Here is a 16836-nt window from a genome sequence, read left to right as displayed (position 1 = left end):
CTAATATTATTCCTTTTCCCTAGGGACGTACCTGGGAACTCTAAGAACACCTTTTGGCTTTGAGTAATTTAAAACCTGCACCTCCACTTGGGTGATGACACGCTGACAACAGTGGATTTCAAACATCAGCATGCTGTTACAAGCATGGATGTTGGAGACGTGTATGGAGTTAAACCCGGGCACATGCCTGGCCGCAGCATGAACTCAGAGTCACAGAACCACAGAACCATTTGAGTTAGAAGGGATCCTTAAGGACCACCTGGTCCATCTACAGTGAGCAGGGATGCCTACAGCTGATCGGGTAACTCAGAGCCCCATCCCCTGACCTTGGGTGCTTCCAGGAAGGGACGCCCACTGGGCAACCGCTGCCAGAGCTTCACTGCCCTTAGTGAAAAAAACTATTTCCTTTATATCCAGTCTAAAACTCCTCTCTTTTCTTTTGAAATCACTTCTTGTCCTGTCCAGAGGAGGGCCACAAAGATAATCCAAGGGCTGGAGCACCTCTCTTATGAAGACAGGCTGAAGGAACAGTGCTTGTTCAGCCAGGAAAAGAGGCGGCTGTGGGGAGACCTCACTGCGACCTTCCAGTACACCAAGGGAGTTTAGAAACAAGAGGAAAATCTACTTTTCGCACGGGTTGATAGTGACAGGAGAATGGTTTTCAACTAAAGGAAGGGGGACTTAGTGTAAAGGTCGGGGGAATTTTACTGAGGGAGCAGTGAGGCGCTGGAGCAGCGTCCCCTCAGCCTCCCGCCCAGCCCCCTCCCTCCGCCCGCCCCCAGCAGGTAGCGGTCGGGCCGTCCCCAAGATGGCGCCGCGCTGAGGCGAGCCCGCGCTTGGGGCTGAGCGGTGCTGCCTCCACACCGTCCCGTTGTGGGCCGGCTGCTGTGGTGTTCTGAGGCCCCAAAGAACTGCCGAGGTGTTTTTTTCACTGTGTATAAATCGATTGTAAACAGGCTGCACTGTAGAAAACACATTGCATTATCATTATCACATTGTTATGTGGCTTACAAGCAGACATTTGTCTGCTTGAATTGCATTCCAGACCTGGCCAGAGAGCGTTTAGTGAAACATGGTTTGAAAAATAAAAAAATCCTAAGCTGTTGAACGCATAAATACTGATAACCTTGCAGGAACACACGTCTCAAATAGGGTTTTGTGGCTGTAAGCTGCCCTGGTGCCTGAGTGCAGGTGCAGTGTGTGGCCTAATGGCAGCCGGTGGGTTTGGCGCCTTCATTTGCTCTGGCCAGGATTGATGTTAATGTGGTTCCTGCTCACTCTTCCTAAAATATCAGCTGCTGCTGGCAGACTTCCAGTTCTTTCATATTCCCCCTTCATGCTTTTTTTAATGGTTGTAGGAAGTAACATTGAGGCTTGGAATATGAGAAATGCAGTTTACAAGAGCAGTGGCTGACACCAGGTACAGCTGTGGCCCTGAATTTCAAATAGTCCTGATGGTTTACCAGTGAATAGTGGGAGTTCTCTCCTTCTGCAGACTTCTAGCCAGTGCCACAGAGTAGCCACAGTTTGCTTTGCAAATCTCTTAGCTCTGAGATCTGAATAAGCCTAAAGAATCTGGTTCTTTAAGGAAGATAAAAAGTGCAATGATTGTGTGTTTTCCAGGTGTCTCATGTCTGGTGTGCTCTTTTTCAGGTTTTGACTACAAGTGGAAGACAGATCTTTGACATATATGATGGCCACTTGTCAGCTTTTAAGTAGGCAGAAGAATAAGTCCTCTAAGGTAAAAACTTTGAAGTGCCTCTCAGTTTTGAGCCTGGCATGTCTGTATCTTGTGAGCTGGGAAGACTGTGTTGTTCTTAGTTGAATTAAAAAGCAGATATTTCCAATTTAATGAGTCCAGGAAGCATGAAGTTTTGACATATTTGGCTAAATAAGTAAAGGCTCATTAGGTGTGCACAGAATTCATTAGCAGGAAGTAAGGCAATGACCTAATAGGGGAACTAAATTTAGTGTTCTTTCCACTGGGATTTTTCCTGTTTAAATCATGCAGTGTTTAGTATTTACATTAGCTCCAATCTTAGACGTACTGTTTACATCTCTGTGTTAAAATCGCTCTGAAAACTAGGTCTGCCTACAGTGCTGACGGGCTTAGTCTGCTGTCACAGCTCACAGAAAGCTGTAGCAGGCAGTGAACTTTGGTAAGGAAGTGAACACCTCAGCAGTACACACACTTGTTTGAGTCCACAAATAACTCTGCAGAGCAGAGTTGGCACAAAACGATACATACTTCTGTTTCTAAGGGGTGCTTGTCTCCTAAGTGCCTGCATAGGTGCAATGGAGGGGATGGGAATGTTCAGCCATATTAGAGAGGAAATAATGACCCATGCGGTCTGCATCTGAATAAATCATGTCAGAAACTCTCCTTGAAATACTTTGTTAGACGTGAGTCCTCTCTGTGTAATATGAAGACCAGGGAAATGTTAAAATTATCTTTTAAGGTTACCCTTCCTTTCTAACTCCTAAGAATCATTTCTAAATGTAATCCTTGCCCTTCTTTTTCAGGAATTTCTGTTGTTCCCCAACAAAATCACTACTAAGCAGCAGTCTGTGGTGCTGGTGAAAAGACTTCTGGCCATCTCTGTCTCCTGCATAACATACCTGAGAGGCCTGTTCCCTGAGAGTTCTTATGGAACACGTTATTTAGATGGTAACCCTTGTAGTTTGTTCAGAATTCTTATTCATACTCACTATATTTTAGCAATTATCTACTCTACAGATTACCTTCCAGCTGCTCATGTACGTATGACTTGAGTTTATTGGGAGGTTAGCTAACAGGCCTTCTCAAGTCTTGATGCAGATAGTGCTTCTGCATCAGATAGAGAGCACAGGAGATGACCTAGAGCTATTGGCAACTCGTGGCTTTCCTATTCATGTTTCTTTTGGTTTATAATTGTTCCTTGCTGTTGCCAGCCCTTTGAGTCAGGCCTCAGGTCAGGAGCTTGACTTAGAAATCGTTGAGTATTTAAAAATTAGCTCAGGTTGGTGTATGTTATTTTCCTTTGGATTTTTGAGCCCTTGGGGTTCAAATTTTCAGCTTGCTTTGTTAGATAGAAAGTAGAATTGCTTTTTTCTTTCTGTGAAAATTGACTAGCTCACATAATTGCATGTGCTTGGTCAGAACTATCAAGAGAACCACAGTCAGAACTTTAATGAAGAAAAATATTGCTGTGAGACTTACTGTAGGATCACAAGAATCATAGAATTATTAAGGTTGGAAAAGACCTTTAAGGTCGTCCAGTCCAACTGTCCACCTGCCACCAGTGTTGCCCACTAAACCGTGTTCCTTAGTAGCACACCTCCACATTTCTTGAACACCTCCAGGGACAATGACTCTGCCACTTCCCTGGGCAGCCCGTTCCAGTGCCTGACCACTCTTTTGGGGAAGAAATTGTTCCTAATATCCAACCTGAACCTCCCCTGGTGCAACTTGAGGCCATTCCCTCTAGTCCTGTCACTACTAACCTGGGGGAGGAGGCAAAGCCCAACTTACCACAGCGTCCTTTCAGGGAGTTGTAGATGGCAATAAGGTCTCACTCAGCCTCCTCCATATCAAGAATTAGTGATGCTTTGCTTCATCAGCATCTTTTTGTTCATTTGAGATATGTTAGTGGGGTGTGAAATGTCTCAATTTATTGCAGATATCTATCTCCATGTTTTTACTTAAGCTGGTAGTTATCCTGAAACATGGTTACATGCACTTCATGGGCTTTGTTGAGGGCACAGGTAACCCTGAATAGCCACTAGTCCTTCTAATCAAATGTCAGGTCTTTCAAGTGTCTTTTTGATCAAGAATGTTAACATCTGACCTGCTCATGCTTTTGAGGGCTCTTTGGTTGACTCCTAAGGTGGTACAAATTCATTTCTTCAGGATGTGTTTCTTCTTGCTTTCCTGAATGCCTGAAAACAGAGGCAGAAGGAACTATGTGAAAAATTTTATCAGAAGTAGTTTATTTTATTCTACAGACATTTATCTCACAGAGATGTTGGTGAAGTCTGAACGCAGAAGTGAAGGTGTTGTTTGGAAATACCAGAGTAGGTGGGCATGGAGAAGGGAAGTTGTTGGTTTTTCAGAATTAAGCTGTAACTCTAGCACTTCCCAGATCATCTGAGGAGAGTCTTTGACATTTGAAAATGCAGCAATAAGCTTATGTCAGCCCACCTGGGACTCAGTGGAAAACCAACATTTCCGCTCAGGAAGAACCTCCAGATAAAGTATTTTATCCAAAAAAGGGAGGATAGCTGGGGTGGTTTCAGCATTTGCCCAATAGCTGTGATAAGGATGGTAACTATGTGCTAAATCTGGTTTTGCAGACCTCAGTCTAAAAATTCTGCGAGAAGATAAAAGCTGTCTGGGATCGTTTCAGATAGTCAAGTGGTAAGTGAGTAACAGTGAAACTAAGACAAGATTGTGCTGAATAGCAAGACATTTACCCCTCACATTCTTCTTCTTCCTAAGTTTGAAAATACTGTGCCCACTAGCACTATTGGATATGCCTGTGCAACTCTGCTGCAGTGTGTGTGCTTGGCCCTGTGCGTAAGCAAGACAGAATTAGCTGACAGAGATCATGTGAAGTCAGGGCCTGTTGAAGTGTTGACTTTATGAGGTCATGGTCAGGCTCCAAAGCACACACAGGCAGCGTAGGTAGGGAGTGAGAGTAAAGAAAATCATGAGATTGATTCTGCTGTTGTCTCATATTTTCCAGTTTCACTTTTATAGTGATTCTTGTAGCTTGTTTTTTTAGTAAGTACAGTATTTTACCTCCCTGAATATTGTATGTCTAGGTACCTTACAGTTGTCTTGTATATTATTAAGGATGCATTTCAGAATTAGTATGTTCCCAACAAGCAGAGTCTGAATTGATAAGGAGATCTGTAGTTGCAAGGGCTCAATAAGTAAACATCTGACCATTGTTGCCTCAAGTAATACCTACTGCTTTGAGAACATCCTTAGCAGCGAACTTTACATCAGATAGCAAAAGTGTATGAGTCCAGACACGTCAGGATGTGTTCAGACTGAAGTTTTAGCCAAGTTCTGTACACAGTCATTGGGAAAAGGGCCACTGGAGAGCAAGCTGGGGGCCAAAATGAGGCCAAAGCTCAGAGCTCCAGGTCCTTGTCACTGTCAGGACTGAAGTGGGCTCTAGGCTGACTGCCTCAGGATGTATAAACAACAGACAAATGCTTTTTGAAGGGCAGGCGGGTTCTTTCTGATGGCTGACCTGGAAGAGAACTTTACAAGACCAGAATGTTACTGGCTGTGTTGTCTTATTCCAGAATAACAAGGACTTTAAACTGTATCTGATGAGTTGTGTTTTTACAGACCATGAGATAAACATCGCTGGTTAGCACTAAAACATTTTTCCCTGGCAGGATTCAAGGTTGTTTTGATGCTTTGGAGAAGCAGTATGTAAGTTCTTTCTTGCTTTTTAATGGACTTTGTTATTTTTCTTCAAAAATGTGGACAAAACTGTATTTTCATTCCTCCTTTGCATTGTCGTAGTGACCTCACATACACACAACACACATTTACAGCTGTGAATAAGGGGAGGGCTGCCTAGAGAATAAAAATCTGAGATGTGGGATTTTATTCCTTGAGCCCAACCAAACCTTGATTGGTGCTTTGGACTTGCCTGTACATGGTGGCATGTGCACTTGCTGCCTGGAAGGGATTCCCCTTTGTTCTGTGTTCTACATTTGCACTCTCCAGTTCTGCATACAGACAGTGCCAGTCAGAACTTGCAGGTCCTGATTTCCTTGCCTGTTTTCTTGAGAAAGATTCTTTCATGCTTCTGCTTTCTTTCATGTTTTCTTCAAGCCTCTGCCCTTTTTCTAACCCTCTTAGCTTTCTCTTGAGTTTGGATTTTATTCCTTTTTTTTTTTTAAATAAAGTAATTCATTAGGTAATGTGTTTATCTGGTTTCAGAACAAAGCCAGAAAGTAATCATATTTCTTGCTGATTCTCACGCACAAAAAAAATGCTTTGTACAGAAAAAAGGACCAATTATCATCTCTGTCAGCACTGCTCATCAAGTTAACTCTCATCCAGATCAGATGAAGCTGTGTTAGTTTCAGCACTGCTGATTGCATGTGCTCTTAAAATCACTACCACTGGCACTGTGCATACGATAGTGCAAAATGTGAATTATTTATTGCTTGCTGACAGTTCTAGGAGGTATGTAGCCCTCTGCTATTTATGAGAGACATAATGTAGTTATTATTTGACAAAGATTAAGAGAAAAACAGGTATTTAATGGTGCTCTAGGATTGCTTTCTCATCTTTTCCCATGTACAGTTTCTTGCTATAGCGTAAATTAAACACCTTTGATGTGTCTTGTATGAACAAATATTATTCTTCGGTAGGGATGGGTGCTATTGTGAAAGTGTTTTAAGTTGACATAGGCTCTGAATATTTGTTTAGAAAAAGTCCCAAGAGGGAAGGAAGTCTGAGCATGTCGTTGCTTTCTTGGGGAAGTGCGTGTGAAGCCGAGTGAACCGGCCACTAGGTGTTGCTGATGCTGTGCTATGAAGAGTCTGCATGAAGAAAGATGTGTGACTCAGTTTGTTGAATGTGCCTATTCCTTCGCTGCGTGTAGGCAGTTAGATTTGATATCTTATTTTGTCCTCACCCATTAAGGATAGATATTGACTTTGTGTTCTGTTTTCTCTTGTTCTCTCTCTCTTTAGCTACATGTTGCTGTCCTAGCAGTAAGTAAATGAGTACAAGACGTTTTTCTTCTCCCACCGTGCTCGACAGAGATTTGGAGTCGACGTTGTGTCAAACCATAAATGCCTTTTATAAGGGGAAGTCAAAATATATGTGGTTTTTAATAGAGTGATGACCTTTCTTAAATATGGTAAATATGAACTTCCTAGGCTGCGTGGGAACATTTTCTCTGTATGTCAAACCTCTGACTCTCAGGCCTTACATGAATCCTTAAAGCCCAGAAAACACTTTCCTGGGCTCCCTGTCATTGCTCCCTGCAAACTCTGGCCTTGATCCTTGGGAGAAGGAAGCTGCTGTGTTTTCTCACTGCATAAGAGTTCGCTTTAATAATCTGATGCCGAGGAAACCACACGCGAGCAGCTGCCTTGGGAGTCTTTTGCCCTGGTTCTTTGTAAAGCAGCAATAGCCATTCTACACACCTACTGTGTGCATAATCTGAGCGTTTAAATCTCAGGCATCAATACTTACCTGTGAGGATTGGAATGGGAATTAACCTCATTCCTCTAGAATTACACAGGTGAGTCTTCTTAGCACTTCAAAGACAGGTAGTATGGACTGCTGATAGAGGAAGGCCGTGTCTCAGCCATTCCTTTCTCCGATCCCATGTTACAGATAGCACAATCTCTGCTGTAACTTGGAAATAACATTGTTTATAGTCCTTTTTCACTGGTTCATGTTACCCAAGGGCAGAATGTGCTCACTGTGCTTTCTTACAACAGATGTACACCAATCCCGAGGAACCGGAGGTAAGAAAGAGTCTTAATTAATCTTTGAGGCAACCGAAGGCATGGGTGAGTAGATTTTTATTCAGAATGGACTTGTGGGCTTAAATTCTACCCTGACACTGCTGCTTGGTGTCCTGGTTTCTCTTCTTCTGTCTTCACTCAAGAATGACAGCTCAGTGAGCTGGATTGTGATCAAACACTCCTACCGGGCATCTAGGGCCTCAGGCAGGGATGTTAACAGGCAACTAATGGGCATGTTCTCAATTTTGTTTTTCTTCCCTGAGGGAAGAACTAGGAAGTTCAGAATCATTCTTTTATTCTATTTTTCTTTTATTATCTTTTTGAAAGGAGTAGTGAAAAGAGATCTGTTGGTTTTTTTTGTTTTTCATGCAGAGAGGTTTAGGACAGAAGTTACAAATCGCTTCAGAGCTGGGATGTATGAGTTACACAGTGTGTGTGTGCTTATCCTTTCTGTGTTCTCCATTGAATTGCCACCTATGCTATTTTGTCTAGCCTGTGGCAGCAGTCTTAGCAGTACAATATATAAATGAGGCTCTGCATCCATTCATTCTCCACAGAGCACACATGAGGAATGGCTGCAGAACCTGCCTGCGGCATTGCAGTTCTGCTGCGCTGCACCCCAGCATCTGGGGAGGGAGGAAGGAAGTGCTGGGATTTCTGAGGAAGACTTGAACTTAAGAGCTCAACCTGACTCCTCCCAGTCAACCTCACTGCCTCTGAGAAAAGCAAATGATAGACATGACATTGGGCTGCAGTGTGTCCTTCCTCTTGTGTTGAAGTTTGTTCTTCCTAATGGTTATCTTCTCTAAAATCATAGCAAATCATTTTCTTTTACATGGGATGTCATCTAAATACATACTTTCTAATCTCTCAGTGAACACTGGGACCAGTGAAACTCAGAATCTCTGTGCAACAGTTTGAATTCCTAGTGGAAACTGTCCTGCAGGCTCTTGCCTCTATACAGAACTCTGGGCCAGGCTTCCCCGTGACGCTGCATCACTTGTGAAGCCTGACATTTTTCCTTTTAGTAGTAGGGGAGGACATATGGACGTTGTAAGATCAGCTGGCCCTGGTGTCTCATTAGAGGACAGGGCTGGGGAGTCAGGCCCACAGAGGAAATAGAAGGAGGAGGCAGGAAGTTTGCAATTTTTGGTGATTATTTCAGTGCTAGGTAAGTTGTGGTTGTTAAGGAAACCTATCAACACTGATGCAAGCAGTAATGGAGCTTAAGCTGTAAACATCTCATTAAATTAATGCTGTGTTCTTAAAAATTCATGAAAGGACCCTGCTAAGTACAGTATACATCTTTACATTTGTTTTTTCTTTTCATGCTCTTGTTAAATCTCTAGACAGTGACTGAACTGTATCAATTCAAGTTCAAGTACAAAAAGGAGGTGCCCGAGATGGACATCATCAGGTAATGGTTTGGGTTTATTTCTCAGAATTGCACTATGAAAGTCAGGTGTTCCTGAAGCCTGAGGAAGAAGCTGCCCTTCATGATGATAGCATGTCTGAGCAGCTCAGCAGCTGTAGATATCATCAGAGTTGAGGATAGTCACTGTACAGGATACAACCATCCAAGCTGATGAATAGAAATGCTGTTATGTAGCACAGTGAGGCACTTGAAGTGCACCAGAATGGAATGAAAAGCAACTTACAGAAATCACACCAAGTCAGAGTAGCAGTAGAGAAACCAACACATTTGTTGAGTTTGCTACCATCTCGACTAACAGCAGTGTTCCTCCAGTTTCACAGGAGAGCCTTGTGCTTTCAAATGAAGCTGTTCCAAGTTTGACCCTTTTTATGAAGATCTCATTCCCAGTATTTTTATCCATGGGCATTTGCATGCATGTGTTCTGTTTGAGTAGTCTAGGAGGGTGGCCTGGGAGGTCTTTCTCTGGTCATGCCTGTGTTGATGCTGGAGAACTCATGGCAGGAAGCAGCAGCATCTTGCATCTTCTTGGCACTGTTAGATATTTGACAGCTGTGTTTAGTAGGGCAAAATCCTGTTTAGTTTAAACTTAATACTGTCAGAGGCTATTAACTGTGACCAAAGCAAGGAAAAATAATTAGCCAGTTCCCCAGCAGAACGCAGCATCCGTTGATGTCCATAGTACTGGTCAAGAAGAGGCTCCTCTTTATATTTTCTGTTCTGTTTATATCAGTTCCTTCAAAATCTCAGTGCTGTGCTGAGGTTTCAGAGATTGTGGCCTCAGATTCCCTGAGCTGTGGCTCTGTTCTGTTTCCCCAGTGACTGACATTGCTATCACCAGGTCATGTATGTACCTGCAGTTGTTTGTAAGCTGACATTCTGGCATTGATCAAAGTATTGTGTCATCTTTGCTGTCAGCTCCTTCAGCTGATAAAACTACTGTTATGCACCTGCAAGGTTTATTGCCACATGGCAACCCAGAGCTAAGCACTCCTCAAGGAATGTGTCTGTGTCCTTGTGTATGAGTGGCAAAGGAAAACGTTCTCCTAGATGATCTCTGCCCTATTCTAGATTGATTTTTGGAGGAGTTTCTGGCCATGAATCCCAGTCTTTCAGAGAGGTTCAGTTCTTTGGTTCCTACCTTTTGGCACATTCCTGCATCAAACCCAGTGTTATTCTCATACTGCACCAGAACTTGGCCTGTTAGTTCCTATGGAGCTCTCATGTCTTTTTGTCTATACTCTTTCTTCTGTGGTTTCTACTCTGCTAATCCTAAGACTTGTAAAGATGATGTGGAAGAAAAGGCCTGGTTTCTCTTTATTCCACCTTGATGTTGCCATCAATAGCCCTCTCACTTCCCATATGCATTCCAAAACATACAGGATTCCATTTAATAACACAGCATGGTCAGCACAAGGGTTTTGTTGATGGCAGTTTGGAGCTTACCAAACCATAACCTACATAACCTAGGGAATACAAACTATTCAACAGCCATTCAGTTTGAAATGTTCCAACTGGAAGGGGAAATCCATCTTACAGAAGCAGCGATTTAATCAGTCATACTCAGCCCTGGCATTCTCCCCACTTTCATTTGTTACTTTCTGCTTAGGAAAAAATTTGTGGTGATTCTGTTAGATACCATCCAGTCAATTTGTGGCATCATCCACCTGCCAGTGGTCTTCCAAAGACACAATTTTATAGTGGAGGAGCTACTATTTTTAAGGTCCTTTCTTGTTGAATGTTAAGGGAGTGTAGGTTCCTCACTCTCTTTGTGATTCATCCAGTTTGCCTCCAACTGGCTAAAGCTAGCAGTCTGATCTAAGCTGCTCATCTCATCAGCCTCTGTAGTCAAGAGAAACGAACTCCTCCAGAGGGCAATTCATCCCACTGCTGCTACACGGTTATCTCAGTCTAGACTGCTTGCTTAGACTAGCCAGCTGACATTTGGATGGGTGAAGGAGGTGAGAGGAATGCCCCTTAGTCACTTTGGAAAAATGTACTTCTGAGCTAGTTTTTCTTACATGAAATTGAAGTGAGAACATGGAATTCACTTCTCTTCAATCTGCAAAAGGGACTTGAAAATAGCCACGGTGATGAATCAGCTTTATATGGGATTTTCACCTCATTCCTCTCATTCCTGGAATTGTTTAAGTGAAAGGCACTTGTTTTATGGTCCTTTGATCCATTTTAATCATGTTCGAACAAGTGAGTCACAATATTTGTATAATGGGGGTCCACTGCCCCAACTGCAAAGTCTTTTCAAATGTAAATGCCACGCCACTTCGTTCAGAGCTGTTGTTTTCCTGATGCCACTCCATCCCTGGAGTCTGTTTCACTTCCCTGTTTATCTGGAAGTTACATAAAGGCATTGTAGCTTTCTCACTGGTGCTTTGAGACGAGTCAGTGGGTGCACTGTATTTGTAATTGGATCTTGAATATTCATGACTGAGGAAAAACAACTCTCTTATTCTGCTTTCCATTGTAGCAACAAAGCGAACCTTGTGAATGGAGTGTGCAGCGAGGACATGAAACAAGCCTGCAGCCTCCTGATCCGTAAGCTGTACCTGTTAATGCAAAACCTGGGCCCACTTCCCAACGACATTACCCTGACCATGAAGCTCCTCTATTACAATGATGGTAGGTGGATGGCTACGAGGGGAGCTTCCCTTTCCATCATATTCTGGGATAATCACGAGCCCCGCGAAGTTAATAAACCTTAGAAAGGTGAAATGGCAGTGAGGTGGTAGAATCTATTAGCTGATCCAGTGAGAAATGGTGTAAAATGTAGTGAATCCTTTAGACACACAGGGATGGCAGATGCTTTGAGAAGGGACTGTAAATCCACATAAGAAGTGCAACCTTGCAGTGTGAAAAGGACAGCCTTCTTCACTGTTTGTTTGTTTGTTTGTTTCTTAAGGAACATGCACCTCCTGTGTGTTGGCTTGCAATCCAGAAAGTTGTGCTCACTGATGGTATCTCACCATTCTAAAGTTACTATTTCTTTCAGACACCTGTTAACATTTGCTCAGTTCTTTTTTTTTCCTTTGAAATCTCCCTTCTTCCCTCCAAAAAAATAACCACCCAACACACTGTTGGTAGCAGGCGTTGTTTCTGGAGGTTGGTAGATGTGTGTATTTTACAGAGCAGATTATAGAGAGATGGAACTTTGTTTCTCTGACTGGGTTCTTTCTCCACCTGTAGTAACTCCTGATGATTACCAACCACCTGGCTTTAAGAAAGATGACAACGCTGGTGACCTGTTGTTTGATGGTGATCCTGTCAACTTGAAACTAGGCTCAGTCTCCACGGGGTTCCACACCTTGAAAGTGAAAGTAACAACTGAAAACAAAAGAATGGGGAAAGTTGAAAGCAACCTGATCCAGAAGAACAGCCCTACTGAGATCTCCCATCAAGGGTTAGACTGTGATGAAGAGGAAGAGGAGGGAAGCACTAAGGTAGAGAAATAACTCTATTCAGTTTTCATTGGAGGAATGGAGTTTATCTAGCAAAACACTCTGAAAAAAAGCATTTGCTCAGAATCCTAGTTTAATAAGCTTGTGCAGGGCAGCACTGCTGCAGTGGATTGAGCACTGAGACTGCAAAGCCATTAGCATAATGTGAACTTCATTTGAGCACATCCACTGGCTTACTGAGTCTAATATGTTCTCCCAGAAGAGGGCAGTGATTATACAGAGAGCCACAGCACACACATGCAGAACTGGAGAAAACTGCAGACTTTTGCATTTCCATTTGGTGTTACTTTCCCAGATCTGAGCTGCTGTGTAGTCAGGTGGGATTCCTTCACTGCCTCTAACCATCCCAAAGTTGTGCACTGTGCCCAGTTTCTCTGGAGCACCTCGGTGCTTAGTGTAGGGGTTGTCTTCAGCAGGCAGTCATTAGACAGCAAGTTATGCCAAAATAACAGAAGGGGCAGCCTGCACCAGCAGCTCAGACTTGGCAATTTAATTTTAGGTGGCAAGTGCCAGTAAACAAGCCTTAGCATAACTGCTGCCTGAAGACAGGAAACTGTTTGGGCCAGAATTTTCTACCTTTCTCAGTAAATCTCTTTTCTGTAAGGCCTCTAGGCTTGGGAGTAGGAGTGCCTGCATGCTGAGGAGTTTTGTAAATCTCATCTCTGTTAGTGCTGAGTATAAGCTCAGCAGATTTACCTCCTGGGAATAATTTTTAAGTCGTGCTATTAATTCAAGGGATTATTTGCATTGCAGAACAACCCTCCCCCTGTCAGAGCAGAGTCAGATGAACATGGAAAGGACAGAAATTGTACCCATCCAGGCCTGAGAACTGAAGCATCTTCTTTTTGCCTTCAAGATACAGGTAGAGGCTCGGTTTCAACTGTGAAGGAGCCTGTGTTCACAGCTAATCTCTTAGCATAATATTTAGATTTTCTCAGCTATTTTGAAATGTCTGAACAGTTTGTCAGACTAATTCAATTTTATATGAGATCAGAGTGACCTATAATAAATGGCCTCTTGTGTATGCTTGGTTTGTTAACAGAAACACTCAATTTTTTATCAATATCTTTCCACCTTTTTATCTCAGCGGTTTTTTTTCAGATACAGAGGAAATGCATAGTTTATCAATACCACATTACATTATCTACATTTCACCAAGGCTCTATTCCTATAACTGTTACAGTTTGATTTTGCTAATAACTTTCATATGTGAAAGCATGCATGAACATATAGCAAAAAAAAAGAAAAAAAAGCCCCCTCTGTCACTTTAGTAAGCCTGGCTGGTGATGCACCTTGCTCTGTTTGACCTTTGAGGCTCTCAAATATAGCCTGTGGAACAATACCATCTAGTGACAAAATGGTAAATAGCATTCCTGAGGTCCTCAGGCAGTGGAATAAAGAAGCTGAGCTGCCTATGAAGCCACCTCTTCAAGCCTATCTCCTGCAGATTCTCTGATAACTAATAAGGAGTGAACTCACACTGCCACCTTTTCCACTAGGGGGATATTAACAATATCTTCCTGCCTCATCTAATTGTTTTCATGATGCTCTGAGGCACTTTAGGACCCCACCATCAAATTTTATGGAAACTGTCTGGTAAGGACAAGAGTTACTAATCAGAGGACAAGCTCCTGTCCAATACAGCCACTTACACAGATTATATGCTGACATAATCCTTGTTTCTTAGGAAGCCAGGTTAAAAAATGAAGTGTTGACTTCATGGACAGGAACTGTTGCAGGTTAATGTTTTATGTTTAAATGATACTAATCTGAAATTTGTTTCCAGTGCTAAACTGCCAGTGCTGGCATTGCCTGAGGATAAGGGTTACACTGTTTCACATCGGGCATGGAATTGCACTACAGTGGTTCAGTTGTGCTTTTGTGTATATTTTTTTTCAGTTAAATATAGGGCTTTAAGCTTGAGAGCTAATTTTGATATATTCGCATTGTAGGTGGAAAGGGAAAGATGGAAATAAGAGAGAGAGGCAGGCGGCCTTCCTCACAGGCATCTCAGCAGGTGAGCAAATTTTAGTGACTCTATGAGATGACAGGCAGTGTGAATTGATTGCCATGGAATGTTATGTCACCTAGGATGGCACAAGTTTCTAATAACTTGTGAATTTGTTGTACGGTATGCAATGGCTCCAAAGTGTTATAGCATAGGGGTATAAGCATGAACTGCAAGCATTTATGAACAAGCTTTCCGTGGTCAGCTTATTTCACACATCCACTACAAGGGTTTTTGTTCTGTTCCAGGAGTTGACACTCGTGAATTACACATGCAGACTGTCACAGCCAGGTTTCTTTACCTGCGTGTGTTTTTGGATTAGGGTTCTGAAATCTCCACCCTGTGTTAGATTTGAAGGCTGTGTTTGTCTGCTGCCTTAGCTAATCTTTACCTCTCCTTTCCTGCTGTCAGGCTATCTTCACGTGTGAGTCACAGGTATTTCTGGATCCGATCCCTTTTTGCCTACCTCTCTGTGATAGGAAGACTTATCCCCTGAAGTGCTGATCTCTTTTTTCAGGAGTTACAGAGGCAAAGCTAAGAAGTAGAGTGGACCAGACGTTATACATAAAGTTACGTGAAGTTAATTCCATCCTGAGACTGTTCAGGTCAATCCCTGAACCAAAATCAGTGCTCGAATTCATGACCTCGTGCAGAGCTCTTTTCAGTGACAGGGCAGGTCTCTGAATACCACCAGACTTGCCAGTTGATCCTCCTCCTATTCAAATTAGTTGAAGATGCTGTGAGCTTGAATATTCAGAAACTGAATCTTCACAGGATAAGTTAACGAGAGTAGGAAATTGCTGGTAAAATTTTCCCTGCTTCTGCTGAAAAGTCTAACCCAGACAGCAACTGGAGACGACTCCTTAACGTGTCATTCAAAAGGCATCTCTGAAGTATTTGCATTGACTCTGGATCTTAGAAATGAACTTCTGTGCCTAGGCTGGTATTTTTCAAACTTTAACCACATTTTTTTTTTTGTCACATCCTCCAGTTTCCTTCTGATCATTGTTTATTCTGTCTTGTCTGAGAAAACAGGAGCCTTTTTTGTTTGTAACTCATGGTTGTCCCTTTGATTCATGCTTTTGCATTCTTTCGGGTCTGTCACGATTAGAGTCAGAGCACCAGACACCTCTCTCCTGCAGCATGTGAGTTTCCTTAGAATGCAGTAGCAATAGTGAGAGTTTCTGAAGGTGGTGGAAACAGTACTGGTTACTGAAAAGTGGAAGAGTCATTTTATCCACTTTATGCTTCCAGAGACTCAAAAAAAGAATTGCAAGCCCTCTTCCTGTTAAATTCTGCTGGGCAGACAGTTTTTGAGTTATTCTTTGATATTATTATTTTTAGACATAATTGCTTAGAATATGGCTAACATTTCAGTCACTTTAGGAAGAAATAAAATCAAGTCACTATTTAGAAAGTTCAGATCATCACGGTAAAGCCAGCACCAATAAAAACTTGATGCTATTTTCCATGCGAGAGGGACTTTCCCTTCTTTTCTGAGGGAAGTGGGTGAAACAAATGTGCATTGTGTATTCCACTTGTATCAGGAAGCCAAACTATCGAGAAGTTTGTCTTAAAAAATGAGGGCAAGGGAGGGAAATCAGAGTTAGCTATTATCTAACAAGGTCAAACGCAGGTAAGATGGCAGAAGGAGTCCTATTGGGGTGTGAATGTAAACATCTTGTTGCTATCCAGGCTGCAGTACGGTGAAGTGAACAGCGTTTTTCAGGTGTGCTTGGAGGAGCTCTGTGGTTTGAGGAGCTGTATGGTCTCCCAAGAGAGCTGCTGCTTTCCCCTGCATTTGAGGGGTCGGTCAGCTTGGGGTGTGCAGGGCTCAGGAACCACCTGGCCGGGTCCGTGCAGCTCTCCCTTTTTTTTTGGCAGACAGAAGCCGTGAGGCTCACGCTGCTAGTGCACGACAAGTGTTAGGTTTCCACCCAAAGAGCACCTTGAACTAGCTCTCATAAAAATTGCTCACATACCAGTGCTACCATGGGGGAGCGGGCATGGCTGGTTGGTGAGGGCGAGGCGGGCTGGGGGGGACCTCACCCTGCTGGTGCTCAGTGTGTGCAGGGCTCAGCTCAGGGGCTGGGCTGTCAGTGCTTAACTGCACCGTTACGTGCTGAGGCTGAGGTTATCAAAACCAAGGGAAGCAATCCCGTGTATTCCAGATTTTGGTGTCTGTGCAAGGATTCGATATTCAGAAAGTGATGTATTAAAAAATCCCATACAGTCGTGAGGTGCTTTTGGGAATTTGGACAGCCCCGTTGCTGCTCTTTCTCTGAGTGGACTGCTTTATTCCTTCTATTTCTCAGTTATAAAAAAAAACGGAACCGTGCTGTTGGAACCGAGTTGATTGTTCATTATTTTCCTGACCTACAGCTCTTCAGGAAAACCAGGAATGGAAGCATTAGAGGCTTATTTTTATCGGT

General features: G+C 42.9%; 1 protein-coding gene across 5 annotated transcripts in view; it reads left to right on the top strand.

Moving 5' to 3' along the window:
- The first annotated feature begins 770 nt into the window (after positions 1-770).
- The window catches only part of HORMAD2 (HORMA domain containing 2), a 28131-nt gene continuing 12065 nt past the window's right edge, over positions 771-16836 (top strand). For all 5 annotated transcript variants that reach the window (XR_004161616.1, XR_004161615.1, XR_004161614.1 and 2 more), the window contains exons 1-12: positions 771-919; positions 1654-1741; positions 2524-2668; positions 4333-4396; positions 5392-5428; positions 6706-6726; positions 7465-7491; positions 8841-8908; positions 11409-11560; positions 12125-12378; positions 13150-13258; positions 14349-14413. Coding sequence is in view for 2 of the 5 variants with exons in the window: in XM_019621131.2 (XP_019476676.1) it covers positions 1691-1741; positions 2524-2668; positions 4333-4396; positions 5392-5428; positions 6706-6726; positions 7465-7491; positions 8841-8908; positions 11409-11560; positions 12125-12378; positions 13150-13258; positions 14349-14413 (993 nt within the window). In the remaining 3 variants the exon portion in view is untranslated. The remainder of the gene's footprint in view (positions 920-1653; positions 1742-2523; positions 2669-4332; positions 4397-5391; positions 5429-6705; positions 6727-7464; positions 7492-8840; positions 8909-11408; positions 11561-12124; positions 12379-13149; positions 13259-14348; positions 14414-16836) is intronic.

Source organism: Meleagris gallopavo, chromosome 17 (genome assembly GCF_000146605.3).
Source record: "Meleagris gallopavo isolate NT-WF06-2002-E0010 breed Aviagen turkey brand Nicholas breeding stock chromosome 17, Turkey_5.1, whole genome shotgun sequence".
NCBI lineage: Eukaryota > Metazoa > Chordata > Aves > Galliformes > Phasianidae > Meleagris > Meleagris gallopavo.
This window is presented reverse-complemented; position numbering and strand designations above follow the sequence as displayed.